General features: G+C 37.5%; 1 protein-coding gene and 1 long non-coding RNA gene across 4 annotated transcripts in view; one reads left to right on the top strand and one right to left on the bottom strand.

The window, feature by feature from the left end:
* Positions 1-18,420, top strand: part of kif13bb (kinesin family member 13Bb) — a 41,482-nt gene that overhangs the window by 21,728 nt on the left and 1,334 nt on the right. For 2 of the 3 annotated variants that reach the window (XM_039690197.2, XM_039690196.2), the window contains exons 23-42: positions 779-904; positions 984-1,151; positions 2,805-2,962; positions 4,271-4,403; positions 4,717-4,863; positions 6,261-6,290; positions 6,368-6,467; positions 6,539-6,665; positions 7,484-7,539; positions 8,042-8,160; positions 9,385-9,561; positions 9,644-9,736; positions 9,926-10,075; positions 10,205-10,282; positions 10,360-10,404; positions 10,610-10,706; positions 12,575-12,708; positions 12,926-12,985; positions 14,613-14,747; positions 16,246-17,281. In XM_039690197.2, the coding sequence (XP_039546131.2) occupies positions 779-904; positions 984-1,151; positions 2,805-2,962; positions 4,271-4,403; positions 4,717-4,863; positions 6,261-6,290; positions 6,368-6,467; positions 6,539-6,665; positions 7,484-7,539; positions 8,042-8,160; positions 9,385-9,561; positions 9,644-9,736; positions 9,926-10,075; positions 10,205-10,282; positions 10,360-10,404; positions 10,610-10,706; positions 12,575-12,708; positions 12,926-12,985; positions 14,613-14,747; positions 16,246-17,281 (3,169 nt within the window). The remainder of the gene's footprint in view (positions 1-778; positions 905-983; positions 1,152-2,804; positions 2,963-4,270; positions 4,404-4,716; positions 4,864-6,260; positions 6,291-6,367; positions 6,468-6,538; positions 6,666-7,483; positions 7,540-8,041; positions 8,161-9,384; positions 9,562-9,643; positions 9,737-9,925; positions 10,076-10,204; positions 10,283-10,359; positions 10,405-10,609; positions 10,707-12,574; positions 12,709-12,925; positions 12,986-14,612; positions 14,748-16,245; positions 17,282-18,420) is intronic. The other variant, XM_039690198.2, reaches the window with a different exon arrangement.
* On the bottom strand, positions 4,268-8,103 carry LOC148976883 (uncharacterized). Its single transcript, XR_016146095.1, has 3 exons — positions 7,978-8,103; positions 4,673-4,837; positions 4,268-4,405 (listed from the first exon to the last, which is right to left on the bottom strand). It is a non-coding gene; the product is annotated as an uncharacterized LOC148976883 (long non-coding RNA).

Here is an 18,420-nt window from a genome sequence, read left to right as displayed (position 1 = left end):
AAAACTTTTTTCACCATGTTTTTATATATAAATCATGCGAATGTGTTGTGAATATGAACAAACCCTTCTGTAAAAACCTTCAGAACATAAACAAGAATAAAACTGTTAAAGTTTGGTGTTTTTAAAGCTCACTCAAACTCACCACCTTTAAAGATATTCATTATAATTGAAATCTACACTAAAGTGTAATAAAATAAACACTTGCATGGTGTCTTGTTGTCTTAAAGGGATCGTTCTCCCAAAAATACAAATTTTGTCATCATTTACTCACCCTTAATTTGTTCAAACCCTGTATGATTTTTTTTTTTTCTTCTGTTGAAAGAAGAAGATATTTTAATATATTTAATGTTGGTGACCAGACAGTTGACGGTAGCCATTGACTTCCATAATATTTTTCTTTGTCAAAGTCAATGGGTACCAATGGTCACCAACATTAAATATATTAAAATATCTTCTTCTTTCAACAGAAGAAAAAAAAAATGTTGATAACCAGAGAGTGGATGGTAGCCATTGACTTCCATAATATTTTTCTTTTTTTGTTCCTATTATTGAAGTCAATGGCTACCATCCACTCTCTGGTTACCAACATTCTTCAAAATATCTTCTTTTGTGTTCAACGGACGTAAGAAACTCAAACCGGTTTGGAACAACTTGAGGTTGAGTGAATTTAATTTTCAGTTTTAGGTGAACTGTCCCTTTAAGTTCATGCATCGTTCGTCACAGTCCTGACAAACTTCAAAGGAAGTGATGAACTAGCGCTGGTTTTGTGTGTTTGCAGGTGGCAGGTCGTCTTCATGTTGAAGTCGAGTGTCTGAGTGGAGAACTGGAGGAGCGTGAGACGGGGGGCGGAGACTCCGAGATCAGTCCTGACGGCGAGCTGCAAGAACGCAAACTTGCGTGCATGGTCAGTTAGGAGAGGAAATCTCCAATTATTATTCATTAAATATATCATTTGTTGAGTGTTGGACATTTTCTGTTTGCAGATCAAGGTGTTGCAGGCGACAGGACTACCTCAGCACCTCTCCAACTTCGTGTTCTGTCAGTATCACTTCTGGGCGCAGCAGGAGCCGGTGTTCATCGCTCCAGATGTCGGGCTGAGCGCTCCCAGCAGCAGAGAGCCACAGAGTCTGGTGCTGTTCAACAGCTGCAAGGTTAAAACACTCACGAAGTTATCCTAAATACCAGTTTCCCAGTCAGAAATCGGACATGAATGCCCTCTAAAGTCAGAGATCATTTTGATTCTGACTGCTACTTCTCCTTGTCTTGTCATTTAAAGAATTGCATGTTTACAAAAATGAATAACCATTTGAAGCATTTTGGATGTTTTATAAACTGTGAAATTAGCCTGTGTTTGACCAAATTGTTCACAAGCTGACTATCTAGATGGCGTGGTAAAACTATATAGCAGGAGATTGACTGGCTTGACTTTAAAGGAGTTGTTGACTTTTGACAAAAACTTTAGGCAAGGCGACCATTTGAGCTTATAAAATTTAAACTTTGTTATTATTTTTTTAAATGAGCGATCGTTTCGCTTTATAAGACCCTTATTCATCGTCTGGAATCGTTTAAAGCCCTTTGAACAGTTTGCAGTTTGCACTGAAACTGTCTTTTTGACCTTGAACCGTTTGGTTCCCATTGAAGTCCATTATATGGAGAAAAATCCTGGAATGTTTTCATCAAATACCTTAATTTCTTTTCGACTGAAGAAAGAAAGACATGGACATCTTGGATGACATGGGGGTGAGTAAATTATCAGCAAAAGTTTTTTGAAAAGTGAACTACTCCTTTAACTAGCCATTTTGGCTGGTTGAATTGTATATACAATATAAATATATTTCAATTGTAGTCTTTTAAAAAGGCTTCTGAAATTATAAACTAAGTGCAATGTAGTGTTGTCAAAAATAATAGATTTTTTCCATACATATGGATATCTCTCCGACAGTGAGTGACACACCCGCCTCTCCTCACTCACTTCACTCATTTGCTCCATATGAGTATTTGTGCTGTGCAGGGCTTAGATTGTGCGTATTGCACATAATTTGACTCATTCCTTCAGATTTTTGCTTTCAAACCCAAAGTGCATGTGCATAAAGCCTATAAGCTTAAGTTTTATTCTATAATATACATCAGTAATATCTCTGTGATTTTTTTTTTTTTGATGCCGAACAGGAAAAATCATCCACTCACTATTTCGCTTTCCTAGCCATGTTCTGTTTAAAATCTCAAACTATTTAATTGAACTAAATTTAACTTGTTGCTTAGTGATGGTGACGTGACGGTGTTGTAGTTTGTTTATAGCCAAACTTTAGATTACTATGTGTAGGCTTTAGGATTCATTAAAAACTGTGTGAACAAAACACGCAAGATTCTTAAACTCTTGTTTGTCACAGAGCTAATTTTCTGCAAAAATCCTATATATATATAATATATATATGAAGAGTTCAGATGCAAAAGCCTCTAAATGCCATTTGAAATTTTCTTCTTTAATGATGATTTTTATCAAACTTGTATATTTAAGTTCAGTAATTTCACTTAAATGGCAATGATAATTACCTATTAATTGTTATTTAAGTGAAATTACTGAACATAAATATACAAGTTTGATAAAAATCATCATTAAAGAAGAAAATTTCAAATGGCATTTAGAGGCTTTTGCATCTGAACTCTTCATATATAAACCAGACAATAATAGGTCATACCTGCAGAGCTCTATCACATTACAGTAAAACATGTTGTCCTCTCTTGTTTTTCCTTTTATGTACAGTACAAACTGTGTTAGTCATCATCTCTTTCCTCATCTGTAGATTCTGGAAGTGGCCGTAACCGAAGACTTCCTGGAGTTTCTGATGGACGGAGCCATGGCTGTTGAGGTCTATGGTCACAAACAGGCAAACCCGCGCAGGAATCTGGCTCTCTGGGACCTTGGGGTGATTCAGGCGAAGACTCGCTCTCTCAGAGAGAGGTACACCTGCCTTTTATAATCCCCCCTGGAACATTAATATTCGTCACTGATTATTTCTGTGACCGCAGAATTGATTTAGTCAATGTTCAGATGATCGTGGGTTTCCCAAACTGGGGTTCGTGATTTGATAAAAAGCTTAATGTATAAAAAAACAACAAAAATATATATAAACATCAAAGTAAGTCTCTTATTATAATAGTATTACGTAAAATAATACTAAATATAAATAAAATATATTCTTTCGTTATGACTGAACCAACATTGTTTTAAATAAAGATTTTAAAATAATTTATTTTTACATTAGTCTAAATAAAATGCTTAAAATATAAATGTAATATTTTCTTTGTTTACCTGCATGTCATGTTACTATGAACCAACATTAATGTTTAATAAATTATTTTAAAATCTTTATTTTGAAACAGTCTAAATAAAATGCTAAATTAATAATTACTTATTAAAATGATTTAAATATTGACTTAATTAATTGAAGGGGTACTTCAAGTAAATATTTTGGATTTTGGTTTGATACAATTTTGAGAATCCCTGAACTAGGGTGAACTAGGGCTTAAAAGGGAAATACCATAATTTAAAAGGAAAGTACATAATATACATAATATATTATATTTTAGTTTTTAACTTATTATTTTTTATTTTACATAATATATTTTAGTAAGTATTTTATTTAGACTAATGTAAAATAAATTGATTTAATTTTTTTTTATTTTAAAACAATGTTGGTTCATAGTCACATAACGAAAAAAATATTTTATTTATATTTGGTAATATTTTACATAATACTATTTTAGTAAGAGTTTTACTTTATATATATATATATATAAGGCAATATAATATAAGGTATATAACAAATATATATATATTTGTTATATACCTTATATTTTTATATACCTTAGGCTTTACCATGCATGCTCTTAGTGAGAGCAAAAGGAAGCATGATTGTGAACACCCTTATATGGAGATGGTTGGGCGTGTCTTATGCTAATGACTAACTGCAGGCTCATGGCTCCTTTCTTACAACAGAATCTGAATTGATCAACATCAGAATTGTGAAAGGGGTTTTATTTGTTTATAAAGATATTTTTAAATGAATGTATACATATATTGTTATTTAAAGTTGTATTACTCTTGCGTTTGCCATGCATGTAGACTTTGATGCTGATATGCCGTTAAATAATAAATAGGAGTTAACATTTTTTTATCATATCAGTCAATAATTCTAACGCCAAAAACAGGTTGTTTTTCACGACCATTTTCCATGCTCTCGGATGAAATGGTGTTTCATGTGTGCAGGTGGAGTGAAGTGACCCGCAGGCTGGAGCTCTGGGTGCAGATCCTGGAGCTGAACGATGCTGGAGACTTTGTGCCGGTGGAGGTTCAGCCAGCGAAGGACGTCTGCTCAGGAGGAATCTTTCAGCTGAAACAGGTCTGTGGATGTTAAAGTCAAAATTAAGGATGTGTTCTGAGTTTGTCACACCACAGAAAAATGTTGTTTTTAGCCACCCAGCTATATATGAATAATAAAAAAGCCGCCAAGTAAATAAAATAAGCTATCAAAAAATGAGCAGTATTCTCTCCTCTCAAGCGCTGAAACCTGTTTTATGGTCTAACTCCACAATTCAGTACTTCACAGTCTTTATAATATGTTTTAGCAATACATTTCTAACATGTTTAGAATTGCCTTCATGATCTGACCTATGATGCAGTGTGTCCTAATGCGGTTCATGAATGTGTGGCAGGGTCAGTCCAGGCGTGTTCAGGTGGAGGTTCGTTCGGTCCAGGACTCCGGCACCATGCCTCTGATCACGGAGTCTGTGATCAACATCTCCATCGGCAATGTGGAGGTCCATCAGACTCGACCTGGCAGAAGCACAGAGACCCAGAGGGTGAAGAAACTCTTCTTTACTGTCTTATCTCATTCACCAAATCTGGGTGTGAAATGTTTTCTCACATACATCTTGATTCACTAACAAGTCACTCAAATTTTTCAACCAACTCAAACCAGACCTACACTAAAATAGCAGATAACCTCAAAAACATGTAATGCATATAGCAAATATTATTTTATTTATATTTTTTTTCTAATTTGTCCAACAATAAATCTTATTGTATAATTGAATCTAATATTTTAACACTTAATATGTAAAGAAAATGATCAGTTTTGGTATGCAGTTTTATTTCAGTATTATTTGTATTTTATTAATATTTTGAATTAGCTTTATATTTTTTTGTTAATTTTTATTATTTTGGCTTACATTGTGCTTTTGTAAATTTTATTAGGTATTTTTTTGTATTGATTTAATAATTGTGTGTGTGTGCGTCTCTGTGCGTGTATTACTTTTTATTAGAGCCAGACCGATATATCGGCAGGCCGATATTAGGCATTTTCCAAATTATCGGTATCGGCAGTTATATTGGCCGATAAGTGAATATTTTGTATCATATTTTGATTATGAATATTTTAACAAAATTTGTGACTATCATGTCCAGTTGCTGCTGTTAAATAAGCCGAGAATGAAGCGGAATTTGCTAGTAATAGTTGCATTATGTTGTTACAGTGTAGTCCTTTTAACTCTTGACAACGTGACTGAAGTATTTCTTTAATAGCACGTGACGGTTAAAGCAATTAGACGTATCATCTCTCCTTGGCCTGTTATATTGAAAATGTATGTTTTACAATTTGTTGCGCGTTTCTGAAATAATAATAATAGAAAAAATATCGGCCGATATATCGGATTTTAAAACCAATAAATATTTGTATCGGACTTCAAAATCCTTTATCGGTCGGACTCTACTTTTTATTTGTCTCCAGTTAGTAATTTTAGTGCTTCAACTTAAAATTATGAGTTAGTTGCAGAGGAAACATTTCTGACATTTTACGTAGTTTATTTTTCATCTTTTATTTTGTATTTTATTTTAGTTCAGCTTTAAGATAATTTAGTTAATTTAAATAGTTTTAGTTTAGTTAAAGATAATAGTCCTGATGCCATTATATGCCATTATTAATAATTATGCCACTTGCAGAACATAGTAAGTAGTTTACAACTTTAATAGTATAATGCTTAATATGTAACCAAAATGATAATTTCTGCATAATAATTGAAAATTTGAAATTGTCAAAGAGTTCAGCATGTGTGCTCTTATTGTCCGAGAGCTAAAGGAAGCTTAGTGCTCAAAGCCCATATATGGGCGTGTCTTATGCTTATGGCTCCTTATTTAAAACAGAATCTGAATTGATCAACATCAGAATCGTGTCTAAAGTTTTTCCGTCTTATTTTTGAAGGTGGAAGATAAAGACGTGGACAGTTATCAGGTAATGATTTTTAGGCTTTTTTAAAATATGTAAATGAAGTCTGTGATGATTGGCAAATGTGGTGTTTCTCGCTGTAGGAGTTTGATCTGGAGAGACTCAGGGCCCAGTGGCTCATGGCTCTAACTGAACGACAGGAATATCTGGACCAACGTCTCCAGAAACTTGTTGGCAAGCAAGGTAGGAACCCAGCATCAAACGTGTTTCAGCTTGTGATGAGATTCAGAAAAGTGATCTTTCTTCTGACATAGATAAGTCAGAAGAGGACGTGGAGAGCGAGTCCCAGCTGCTGGAGTGCCGTCTCACACTAACAGAGGAGAGAAACGCTGTACTGGTGCCCTCTGCTGGCAGCGGTATCCCAGGAGCCCCTGCGGAGTGGTAGATGCTCATCAGTTCTTCCACATTTATCACTTGTTATGCTTTGATTTCTAGAACATCTTTTCATTTAAACAAACATAGGACTAGCCGTATCTAACCATAGCCACCTTTTAAGGGCCGTGACTCACCAAAACAACGCTTTCTTTCTCTCTCATCTCATTTCTCCGACCGTGAGTGACGCACAAATCCGCCTTTCCTCACTCACTTCTTTCATTTCCTCCGGATTATGAATGTTTTTGGTGTTGCAGGGCTTGAAATTTGCTTATTGTGTGTAATTTGACTCATTCCAGCAGATTTTGGTGCGCGCACATAAAGCCGCCTCTCAGAACAGAGTTATTTTTCGCTGCTTATTGCACTTAAACAGTCAAATACATACAAAATAATGTCCAAATGCACGTCTTGGTGAGTATTCACGTGTAAACAGTTGAACGTGAACAGTTTAGAAAGAAAACGCATGTGTAACAGTATAATGGATCCGTGCGTCTTTAAGGTCTTAAAGTGACAGTAGCCTAATAAACATGCTGCCAAATTATGAGATCATATTACAAATATGGTATTAATGTCTAAATTCTTGCCAGTAAAAATGTTGAGTAGCTTTTTCTTGCATGCAGGCACAGAGCGCACATGCTAGTCGACAGTCACCTTTTTGGTTTGTTGAAGCGCAGCTTTTTGTCCGAGACGCAGCCTATGTGAGACTACAACACAGTCGGCTTTTGTCGCTGCTAGTTCTTTGACGTGTGTCACAGCCTTAAAGTTCAAGTTCTAAAACAAAATCCAACACTCTGATTGGTTGATCTGACTGCTTCCTGTTCCTTCAGGGTTCCTGTGCCAGGGATGGAGAACCACATCCCAGTCATCTTCCTCGGCCTCAGGGGTAAATATTTGTAACTTTTATTTGGTATTTATTAGTTCACTTTTAGTTTTTATTTACTTTTACATTACATTTAATCATTTAGCAGACACTTTTATCCAAAGCTACAAACGAGAACAATAGAAGCAGTTAAACTAACAGTAGGACAACATTATTTATAATATAACACGTATTATTAGAACATATTTGTTTCCAGTTCAAATTATACTTTTAGTAAGTATACTTCTGTTTTCTAACATTTAGTCAATTTTTTATCATTTGTATTTTATTTTATTGTATTTCTGCTTTATTAAGAACATTTTTGTTTATTTATTTTCAGTTAACAATAATAGCCCTGATGTTATGTGTCTATTAACTGACATCAGAGAGCCGTGGAAATTAGAATTTCTGTTAAATGACATAAATATCATCATAATCTTTACTTTGAGTAATATATTTTACATCAGGTTCAGCTTTTCAGCTTTTCTCTCGACTCATCCTGAGTTGTTTGGTCTGTCATCTACAGCTGATGACTTCTACGATCATCTGTCGGCTCCTCTGGCTGGGGGTCTGGACGCTGTGCTGAACGGAGAAGATAAAGAGGATTTTATAGATTTACAGATGGTCAAACACCATGAGAGTGAGGTGAGCAGTAACACAGCAGTAACATAACAACTCCCTAGCAACTGTTCAAAACACCACAGCAACAAAAAAAAAAACACTGAGAGTAAATAAGCAACTCCTTAGCAACCACCTAGAACACCGCAGCAACAAATAAAACACTGAGAGCACCTTAGGAACTCCCTAGCAACCATCCAAAATGCTACAGTAACGTGATAAAAACATTGAAAGTACCTTAGCAACTTCCTAGTGACCACTCAGAACACTTCAGCAACATAAAAACACTGAGAGCACCTTAGCAACTCCCTAGCAACCATCCAAAATGCCACAGCCACATGATAAAAACATTGAAAGCACCTTAGCAACTCCCTAGTGACCTCTCAGAACACCACAGCCACATAAAAACACTGAGAGCACCTTAGCAACTCCCTAGCAACCATCCAAAACGCTACTGCAACATGATAAAAACATTGAAAGCACCTTAGCAACTCCCTAGTGACCACTCAGAACACCACAGCCACATAAAAACACTGAGAGCACCTTAGCAACTCCCTAGCAACCATCCAAAATGCCACAGCCACATGATAAAAACATTGAAGGCACCTTAGCAACTCCCTAGTGACCACTCAGAACACCACAGCAACATGAAAACACTGAGAGCACCTTAGTAACTTCCTAGCAACCATCCAAAATGCCACAGCCACATGATAAAAACATTGAAGGCACCTTAGCAACTCCCTAGTGACCACTCAGAACACCACAGCCACATAAAAACACTGAGAGCACCTTAGCAACTCCCTAGCAACCATCCGAAATGCCATAGCCACATGATAAAAACATTGAAGGCACCTTAGCAACTCCCTAGTGACCACTCAGAACACCACAGCCACATAAAAACACTGAGAGCACCTTAGCAACTCCCTAGCAACCATCCAAAATGCCACAGCCACATAAAAAACATTGAAGGCACCTTAGCAACTCCCTAGTGACCACTCAAAACACCACAGCCACATAAAAACACTGAGAGCACCTTAGCAACTCCCTAGCAACCATCCAAAACGCTACTGCAACATTATAAAAACATTGAAAGCACCTTAGCAACTCCCTAGTGACCACTCAGAACACAACAGCCACATAAAAACACTGAGATCACCGTAACTCACTAACAACCATCCAGTGCAATGCATTTGTTTGAAATAAAAAGAAAAGTTTTGATTTGTGAAGTCCGAGTCATCTCTCTCTTCACAGGTGAAGGCAGAGGCATCATGGGACTGCACCGTTCACAACAGTCCAGAGCTAAATCGAGCAACAGGGCCGGATCAGAGGGTTTACCTCACCGTCCGCGTCGTCGTTCTGCTCAGTCATCCCGCACAAATGCAGCTGGTCCTACGCAAACGCATCTGTGTGAACCTCACCGGACGACAGGTGTGACTCTTACTATGATGTCTTTAATTGATGATGTTATTTTTGTGCTTTGCTTTTTATCGATGTTATTTCTGGCCTGCAGGGTTTTGCTCAAAGTCTGTTTAGGAGGATGTCTCACCGCAGCTCACTTCACGGCAGCGGAGTCACGTTTGAGATCGTATCAAATATCCCAGGGGTACGTAAAGCACATGAGCAATATGCTACTGTTCACAAGTATGGGGTCAGTAAGGTTTTTATGTTTTCGAAAGAAGTCTCTTCTGCTCACCAAAGCTGCATTTATTTAATCAAAAATACGTTAAAATTGTGAAATATTATAACAGAAACTGAAATATGGTAACTGGTGTGTGTGTGTGTTTGTTCACAGGACATGCAGGGCTCTGAGGACAGGGAGATGCTTGCCCGACTGGCCACCAGCACTGATAACCTAGGACCCGACAGTGAAGCCGCCATTGAGAAATACCTGCGGAGTGTGTTAGCCGTGGACAACATCCTCACGCTGGACCGTCTCAGACAGGTCTGACATGTGTCATGGTCCTCAGAGCTGTTATATTCTTATTCAGGCATACAATACTAATTATGTACACACAGTATTGTATTGTAAGTACATTTACATGTCGTATTTGTATTTTGGTGAATAATTCAGGAGGTTTCAGTAAGGGAACATCTGACAGATAAAGGAAAGATTCCCAAACGCTGCCTCAGTTCACCCAATATACAGCGGGTAAGACCTGAACTACGTCTTTGAGCAAACATTCATCATGTAAATCAGATATGAAACCCAATCTGTTTATTTTGCAGCTCTCTGGCAGCAGGAAAGATCTGTCCACCAGCCAAGACTATAAAGTGAGGGGAAAAAAACGGCTTAAATTGTGGTTTTGTGTCACAGTTTGGTAAATACTTACAGTATATGCCACTATTTTCTCAGAGTATACATCAAGTATACTCTTTGCATTTTAGTCATTTGTTTCATTTTTATCATTTTTTCACTGTCCATCCAGACGTTCAGCTTGTTTACCGGTGGTTTGTGACTGTGCTTGACTTTCTTTAGGGTGTTTGGGACAGTCAGCAGGAGATTTCTGTGCCAACATCCTCCCCAAAGAGTACATCTCACCCATCATCAATACAAAGTCTGAACTCAGAGCCAGGTATCTGTCCTCGTCTGATACCTTTAAGTCAAGTCATCCTCATTCATACAATGTAGATTATTTCAAAGCTGCTTTACAGAGATTAACTTTAAATGTGTATATAAAATGAGTCATTAAAGGATTAGTTCACTTTTGAAAAAACTTTTGCTGATAATTTACTCACCCCCATGTCATCCAAGATGTCCATGTCTTTCTTTCCTCAGTCGAAAAGAAATTTAGGTTTTTGATGAAAACATTCCAGGATTTTCTCCATATAATGGACTTCAATGGGAACCGGATGGTTCAAGTATCAAAAGACAGTTAATAACAGTTTCAGATGCAGCTTCAAATGTCTTTAAACGACACCAGACGATGAATAAGGGTCTTATCATGCGAAACGATCGGTTATTTCAAAACTTATTCCAAAAATGTAACTTTTCTAAGGACAAATGCTAGCCTTGCTCTATTCTGTGAGGCGCGTTTGAAACGTCACGTATTACGTAATTACGTACAAAAGATCACGGGCAACGTAGCCGGAAGTACAGAATCAAAATCGTCCGACATCGTTGTTTCGTTGTTGGTGAGTAAATTATCAGCAAAAGTTTTTTCAAAAGTGAACTAATCCTTTAATGTAGAAGAAATGTGAAATTATTTTTGAATTTGGAGCTTTCTAGACTGAGAAAAGCCAGAAAATGTATTTTTGGCTTATGTGGATGAAAGACAACAACTCCCAGAATGCACTTGCTTTGCTGCCCTAGGAGGCCACGCCTACTGGTAACAGAGTGCAGTAGTTAAACAACAAGTCTAGGCTGCTAGTGAGTCTCCGTGATGAGTCTGCCCGAAAATGTGTTTCGAGATCGCCCAAAATGTCTAAAATTCGTTATGTTTACTGTGGCGAGCGGGACGAGTGAGGGCCGTGGGAGAACGGCGCGTGATTACCGATGAGCGACACCTGTGAGACGCACCGGTCTAATTTTCTTAGCAATGTTAAAACGCACATCAACCGATCACTTGTTTAGCGTTCATGTAAACATGACATCCAGATTCACCAACCGGATTGAATTCAGTTCGATTCAAACAAGTAAAGAATGAATGGTGACTACAGAAAGCAAAAGCTGGATCCCGGACATCGACGACCGGACATGTCTAAGAAAAGAGGATGGTAACCGCTACTACTCACCTTTCTCCACAGAACAAGAGCCTGTTAGCTTAGCTTCCAAACAAAGATGGCCGACACGGTGTTCATTCTATGAGTGAGTGAGAGTGCAGGACAAACCCTACTACTGACTGTAGTCTTCAGCCTCTGGACAAAAGATCCAAAATCCAATCAAAAAATACATAAATCTCTCGTCTCACGGGGATATGAGGGTGGAAAGCACGCTAATTTGAAAATACTACAGGTTTTCTACTAATACAAAGCTTAATGCTAAATCCTGAATTATCCCTTTAATATAGTTTAAGGTGACACAGTTGGTTTTATAGCGGCTCTTGAATAATGTTATTTTCCAGCTAAAGTTAGTTTTACAGGTGAAACAGAGGATACATTACCTGATGGAGTTAGCATAGCATAGCATAGCATCACTCTAGCGACCAGCTACAACTCTAGCAGTATGTCAGCAAGCACCACATTTCATCAGATGATGTTGAAAGTTGTTACTGATTATGTGTCTTTGACCTGCTGGTACTCTCAGCAGCACGGCATGCCGCTTTGTGTTAAACATAAATAAATAAAGTAGCTTTTATCTGCTAGCGTTTTAATGTGCTTTATTCAGCTGCTGCGCTGGTCTGCTTCTGTATTTTTGTTAATGCTTTATGCTTTACACTCTAATGGCTGTCCTGCTCTTTTCTCCTCTGCTTTTCTGCCGCTTCTTGAACCCGTGTCCCTACAGGTCTCTCAGGATTTGCTGCGTCTTATTTCTCCCCAGTGAAAGCTCTGGTGTCTCCAGTACCCAAGATGTTCAAGTCTCTGTTATCTAAGAAAGATGAGAAGAAAGAGCCGCCTCGTCCTCTTGCCTTTGAGCTGGTAAAACACCTGCTGACTCTAAACATATTTCACTAATTAGTTTTACAATTAGAAATGCATAATATAGTATTTCCATGGCTGTTTGGTTTTGGTAGTTTATTGTTCATTATTGTAGTTATATCTCATGTGTATTTAAACAATGTAGTTAATAATTGCAGTGTGGTTTTCCTGGTAAAACACTCAATAATATTTTGTATTGCTCTTTAATTTCACCCAGAATGTGCCACGTATTATTGTGCAGTCTGTCAGTCTTGAAGACATCAACAGCTGTGAAATGGTTAGTCTGTATAATATACATAAATATGTATATTATATAACATTTGTACATTTTAAATAATAATATAATTAATAAAATTGTTTATTCTGCATTTATATATTAGTGCTGTCAAAAAATGATTAATTTTAAGTTAACGTGTGTGTGTGTGTGGCCTAAAACTAATAGAATTAATACAATTTGCCGGTCTTAAATATATATATATATTTTTTACCAGTCATGAAACAACAGGCAGTTATGACACTAAAATTTTAGATATCAGTTAAAATTCTACATTTTCAGATATAGAAATTTAGTTAAGTAATCAAATGTAAAATAACATTGCATCACGGTACAAATTAAACAGATTAATCCTCATTAAAGTTTCAGAAGTTATTCAGTCAAGAGCAGGGAGTGATTTTACTTTGTCTTTTGACAAAATAATCACATTTTCCAATTGTTGTTTGAATAACATTAAGGCAGCAGGTGTATATTAGGCTTCTGTCACTTTAAGAACTGCATTTTCTTTCTCAACACATAACTGAGACAAAGACATAACTGACTATGTTTCACAAGGATACTCACCAATACGGGCATTTTAAAGTCGTGAAAGAAAGAGTTCAATTTAGTATTTGCGTGCTTGTTCATGTTTATTTACGTTCATATTCTCACAACATTGCTTTGTTAGAATTCATAAAAATATTACCGGCCAATTGCGATTGACACCATTTCATATATATATATATACAGTGGTGTGAATAAGTTTGGACACCCATGCTAAAGTTGCCTAAAAAGAGGAATAAAAAATTGATCTTGATCCTGTTGATCTTAATGCCTTAATTAGAAAAATGAGGAAAACTCCAACCTTTAAGGACACCAATTTTCTTTGTGAAAGAATAATGTCTCATAAATAAATAAATGTTTTTCCTTAAAATACAGGGTGCATAAGTCAGGACATCCCTATGTTAAATTCCCATAGAGTCAGGCAGATTTTTATTTTTAAAAGCCACTTATTTCATGGATCCAGGATAATATGCATCCTGATAAAGTTCCCTTGGCCTTTGGGATTAAAATATCCCCACATCATCACACACCTTCCACCACACCTAGAGATTGGCATGGGGTACTTTCCATAAGATCATCTTTCAATGCAAATCAAACCAGCTGTTAGGCTAACTGAAGTAAAACCATGCCAATCTCTAGGTGTGGTGGAAGGTGTGTGATGATGTGGGGATATTATCCTGGATCCATGAAATAAGTGGCTTTTAAAAATAAAAATCTGCCTGACTCTATGGGAATTTAACATAGGGGTGTCCTGACTTATGCACCCTGTATTTTGAGGAAGAACATTTATTTATTTATGATACATTATTCATTCACAAAGAAAATTGGTGTCCTTAAAGGTTGGAGTTTTCCTCATTTTTCTAATTAAGGCATTAAGATCAATATCCAAAAGATGATTTTTTTATTCCTCTTTTTAGGCAACTTTAGCATGGGTGTCCAAACTTATTCACATCACTGTATACTGCATCGAGCCAAATGAGTATACGTTAGGTGCGATTAATTGATTTGACAGCACTAATATACTTAAAATACGTATGTGTTTGATCTTGTGCAGTTGAATACATTTTGATGCGTTTTTATTTTGAAGACTCCTCAGGCTCCTTCAGAAGACCGTGCTCAAGAACCTGCTTCCACTGTGCCCATATTTCCAGTTATTCATGATGCAGTAGAGACCGTTGGGGCATCCAGCATTTCCTCAGAAACCACGTCTGACATCCAGATAGTAAGTCTACATGTCTCACAGGCATCTCCTTATTAGTATGGTGAACAGTATCTGGTGATATGGGCTGTCACTTTACGTTCGAAAATCGATTGCACAATTGATCGGACCAACCAACACAAGTATCGAAAACCAAAATAGGGAATCGATTTTAACGGAGCGCGTCCAGCGCGTCACAGCAACACACACACACACATAACAGCAAATTGTACTTATAGTGAAAAATGTGAATTCTGCCGGTATTCAGAAAGTCTCATGCATACAGATACAGATTCAGGCTATAATCGCCTATGTTGGCAAAATTTGTTTGACATTTAAGTAGTAGGCTAATCGAAATAATAACTCTAATCGTAAACAGAGCCATGTTGAATCCTAATGTTTTTCACTGATGTTATGGCAGTCCACTCTGCTTATTTTTTTTTTTCGAGAATGTTAAACTCCTGTTTGTCATTGTGCACGAAGCTTCATGTCGATAAAACATCAGAAATATTCAAGTGCGCGCCTTAAGCGCCCTCTATAGGCCTACGTTCACCCTTATGCGGTGTCCGTGGATTTGCCTATATTTGGCTAAAATGGAAACGTGTTTAAAGGGTTAGTTCACCCAAAAATGAAAATTAAGTCATTAATTACTCACCCCCATGCTGTACCAACCCCGTAAGACCTTCGTTCGTCTTCGGAACACAAATGAAGATATTTTTGATTAAATTTGAGAGCTGTATAACTACCACATTGGCTCCTAAGGGACTGCTTCTTGACGGCCCAGAAAGTCAATGAAGAAAATGTTTAAATATCCCAAGTGACTACCGTGGCTCAACTATATGTTTATCAAGCGACGCGAATACTTTTTGTGCGAAAAAACAAACAAAAATAACGAGTTTATTCGACTATTTCTTTTCTTCCTTGTTGGCCAGAAACGAGACTTCCTTAGATTTCCACGACGCATGCGCGAGAACTGAACTGAAGTAGTGTAAGGAGATCGCAATTCTCGCGCATGCGTCGTGGAAATCTCTTGAAGTCTCGTTTCAGGCCAACAAGGAAGAAAAGGAATAGTCGAATAAACTCGTTATTTTTGTTTGTTTTTTCGCACAAAAAGTATTCGCGTCGCTTGATAAACATATAGTTGAGCCACGGTAGTCACTTGGAATATTTAAACATTTTCTTCATTGACTTTCTGGGCCGTCAAATGTCATTCCCTTAGGAGCCAATGTGGTAGTGATACAGCTCTCAAATTTAATCAAAAATATCTTTATTTGTGTTCCGAAGACGAACGAAGGTCTTACGGGGTTGGTACAGCATGGGGGTGAGTAATTAATGACTTAATTTTCATTTTTGGGTGAACTAACCCTTTAAACATGGAAAATCGATTTTACAATCGATTCAATGAACACGTACGTCTTTTTTGACAAAGGTGACAGCCCTAGTGGTGTAGTGGGTAACTTAAAAGTTGCTTTTAATACTGTGTAAATGATTACTTATAGCTTGATCTCTATGATCTCCTCAGAGCCGTGTTATGGAAACTCCAATTTCAGAGAAACCAGAAATTATGCCGGCTCTTCTTCCTCAAGAAGCTCCAATTTCTTCTGTTCCTCAAGTGGCTGAGGAAGTTCTACCTACTAATCTTTGTTTCGAAGTTGAGGAGGTTCTTCCTCAATCTGTTTCTCCAGAGATTGAGAACGCTGTACCTTCTGATCTGACTCCGGAGGTTGAGGAGGCTCTACCTCCTACCGTTCCCTCGGAGATCGAGGAGGTTTCACCTTCTTTTGCTACACCAGTAGATCCCAAGCAAAGTCCGGTTTGTGATTCCACCTACAGCTCCGTCAGTGACGTCTCAAGCGGATACGTCTCCACGAGTGTCTCCACAGCGACTCTCTCTGAGTGTGCGGTCTCGAATGTTGATCCTCCTCTTCCCAACAGCACTGAAGCCAAAATAGACAAGTCTACTTCCAAAAAGATTGAACCAAAAACGGACAGCGTGGTTGTGCCAACAAGCAGCACATCTCCAGAGCATCAATCAAAGCTTGAACCAGCTGACCAAGAATCCCAGATATCTCCTCTAGATGCATCACCTCAGAAACTCACCGTTTCTGCTTCCTTGCCTCAGAAAAACAATGACCCCATTGATAATGTCGCTTCGGCCGGCCAAACATCTTGTTCAGGAACCACAGCCCCATTAGCATCTGACCCATCTGTACCAGTGAAGACTGCTAAACAGTCCCAGCAAACCAACAAGTCCACTCCCGCTCCCAATGCCAACCCTTTCCAAATCCACAAAATCAAGTCCTCTGGCTTGAAGTCTTTCAAAGGGATCCTACATGAGGAAGAAGATAAAACCAAACACGTTGACTCTTTATCGGTGTCTCAAGAGAGATTGGAGATCCTTTCGGATTCAGAGGATTCAAGCCTTGAGACTCCCGACTGGCTGAAAGAAGAGGAATATGTGACTGTGGGCGCCAATAAAACTGGAACCGTCCGTTACGTCGGACCAACTGACTTTGCAAAGGGCGTTTGGGTTGGAGTGGAGCTCGATGTTCCAGCAGGTTGGTAATGCTCTTGAACTTGGGTAGATCAGCAATACTACCGTCATGCATATCATATTCTAGTCACTGGAAAGTCCATTTTCTTTGGAAATTCAAAAACTTATAGTGTTTTGGCGCTGTGGCGTGAGATCGCTCAAGAGAAGCAGCAGCGCTGATCTCTCTTCCGGGTTAATAAAACCAGTCACAGCGCCAAATAAACATGAACGAGCATCTGAAAGTGTGTTAAAAGATAGACACACAGCTTCTTCAAGGTTGGATTTGATCGGGCTCTAACTATAAACAGGAGACTCTTCCCAAAACACCAAGATAACATGTTCTTGCTCTCAATGAGAGGACGCTTTCATATACTGTAGTCAACATTTGAAGTGGATCAAAACATTTCATCCAAATTATACATGAATTTAGCACAATACCCGGACTTGTCTTAGCACAACTTTGAACTTTTTTTGATCCACTTCAAATGTTGACTAGTGATGTTCACTAAACACAGTGAAGTAAAGCTAAAATGGAGAATTCTGCTATGTCATGTTTAGGTTGTGTTGTCTTAGTAATGTCAAGTTGTCATGACAAAGACACTGACAGGTTATGATGTATTGGTTTATGTCAAGGTGTCATAACAAAGACATCTTAACCCTCTGGGGTTGTTCGTTTAACAGTCACACTCGGGAACTTCGGGTCAAAATTGACCCAAAGGGCGGGATTCATATTTAAAAAAGAAAATCATATTTTTTTAGAATATTTTTTCTTTTCTTTTTTGGTGTTTTGAGAAAATTTCACAAATACAAAAATGTATAATTAGTATTAATGCAATAATTATGAACAAATTTTCCCCTATTGAATATAATAGAAAAAAATACTTAAATATTTTTTTTTTAAAGCTGTATTTCATTTTGGAGTCCAACCTAGGCCTCATAAAAGCAATTTTTGAAATTAGATGGATACCATCTGGTGGACAAACTGAGCTTTTTAAAAATGCAAAACACTTTTTTGGTGTGTTTGTGTATAAAGGTGTGTTTGTGTGTTTTGCACTCTTGATGTTTTATAGATTCACCCCTTCACTGTTGTGTGCTTTTTTTCAAGATCGTGGCTGATTTGTAGATTTTACGCACAAAAAACTCAGTATTTTCACATTTTTGTCA

This window comes from Pimephales promelas, chromosome 13 (assembly GCF_988280905.1).
Source record: "Pimephales promelas chromosome 13, fPimPro1.hap1.1, whole genome shotgun sequence".
Lineage (NCBI taxonomy): Eukaryota > Metazoa > Chordata > Actinopteri > Cypriniformes > Leuciscidae > Pimephales > Pimephales promelas.
The sequence above is the reverse complement of the archived record's forward strand: the minus strand, read 5'-3'. Positions and strand labels throughout refer to the sequence as shown.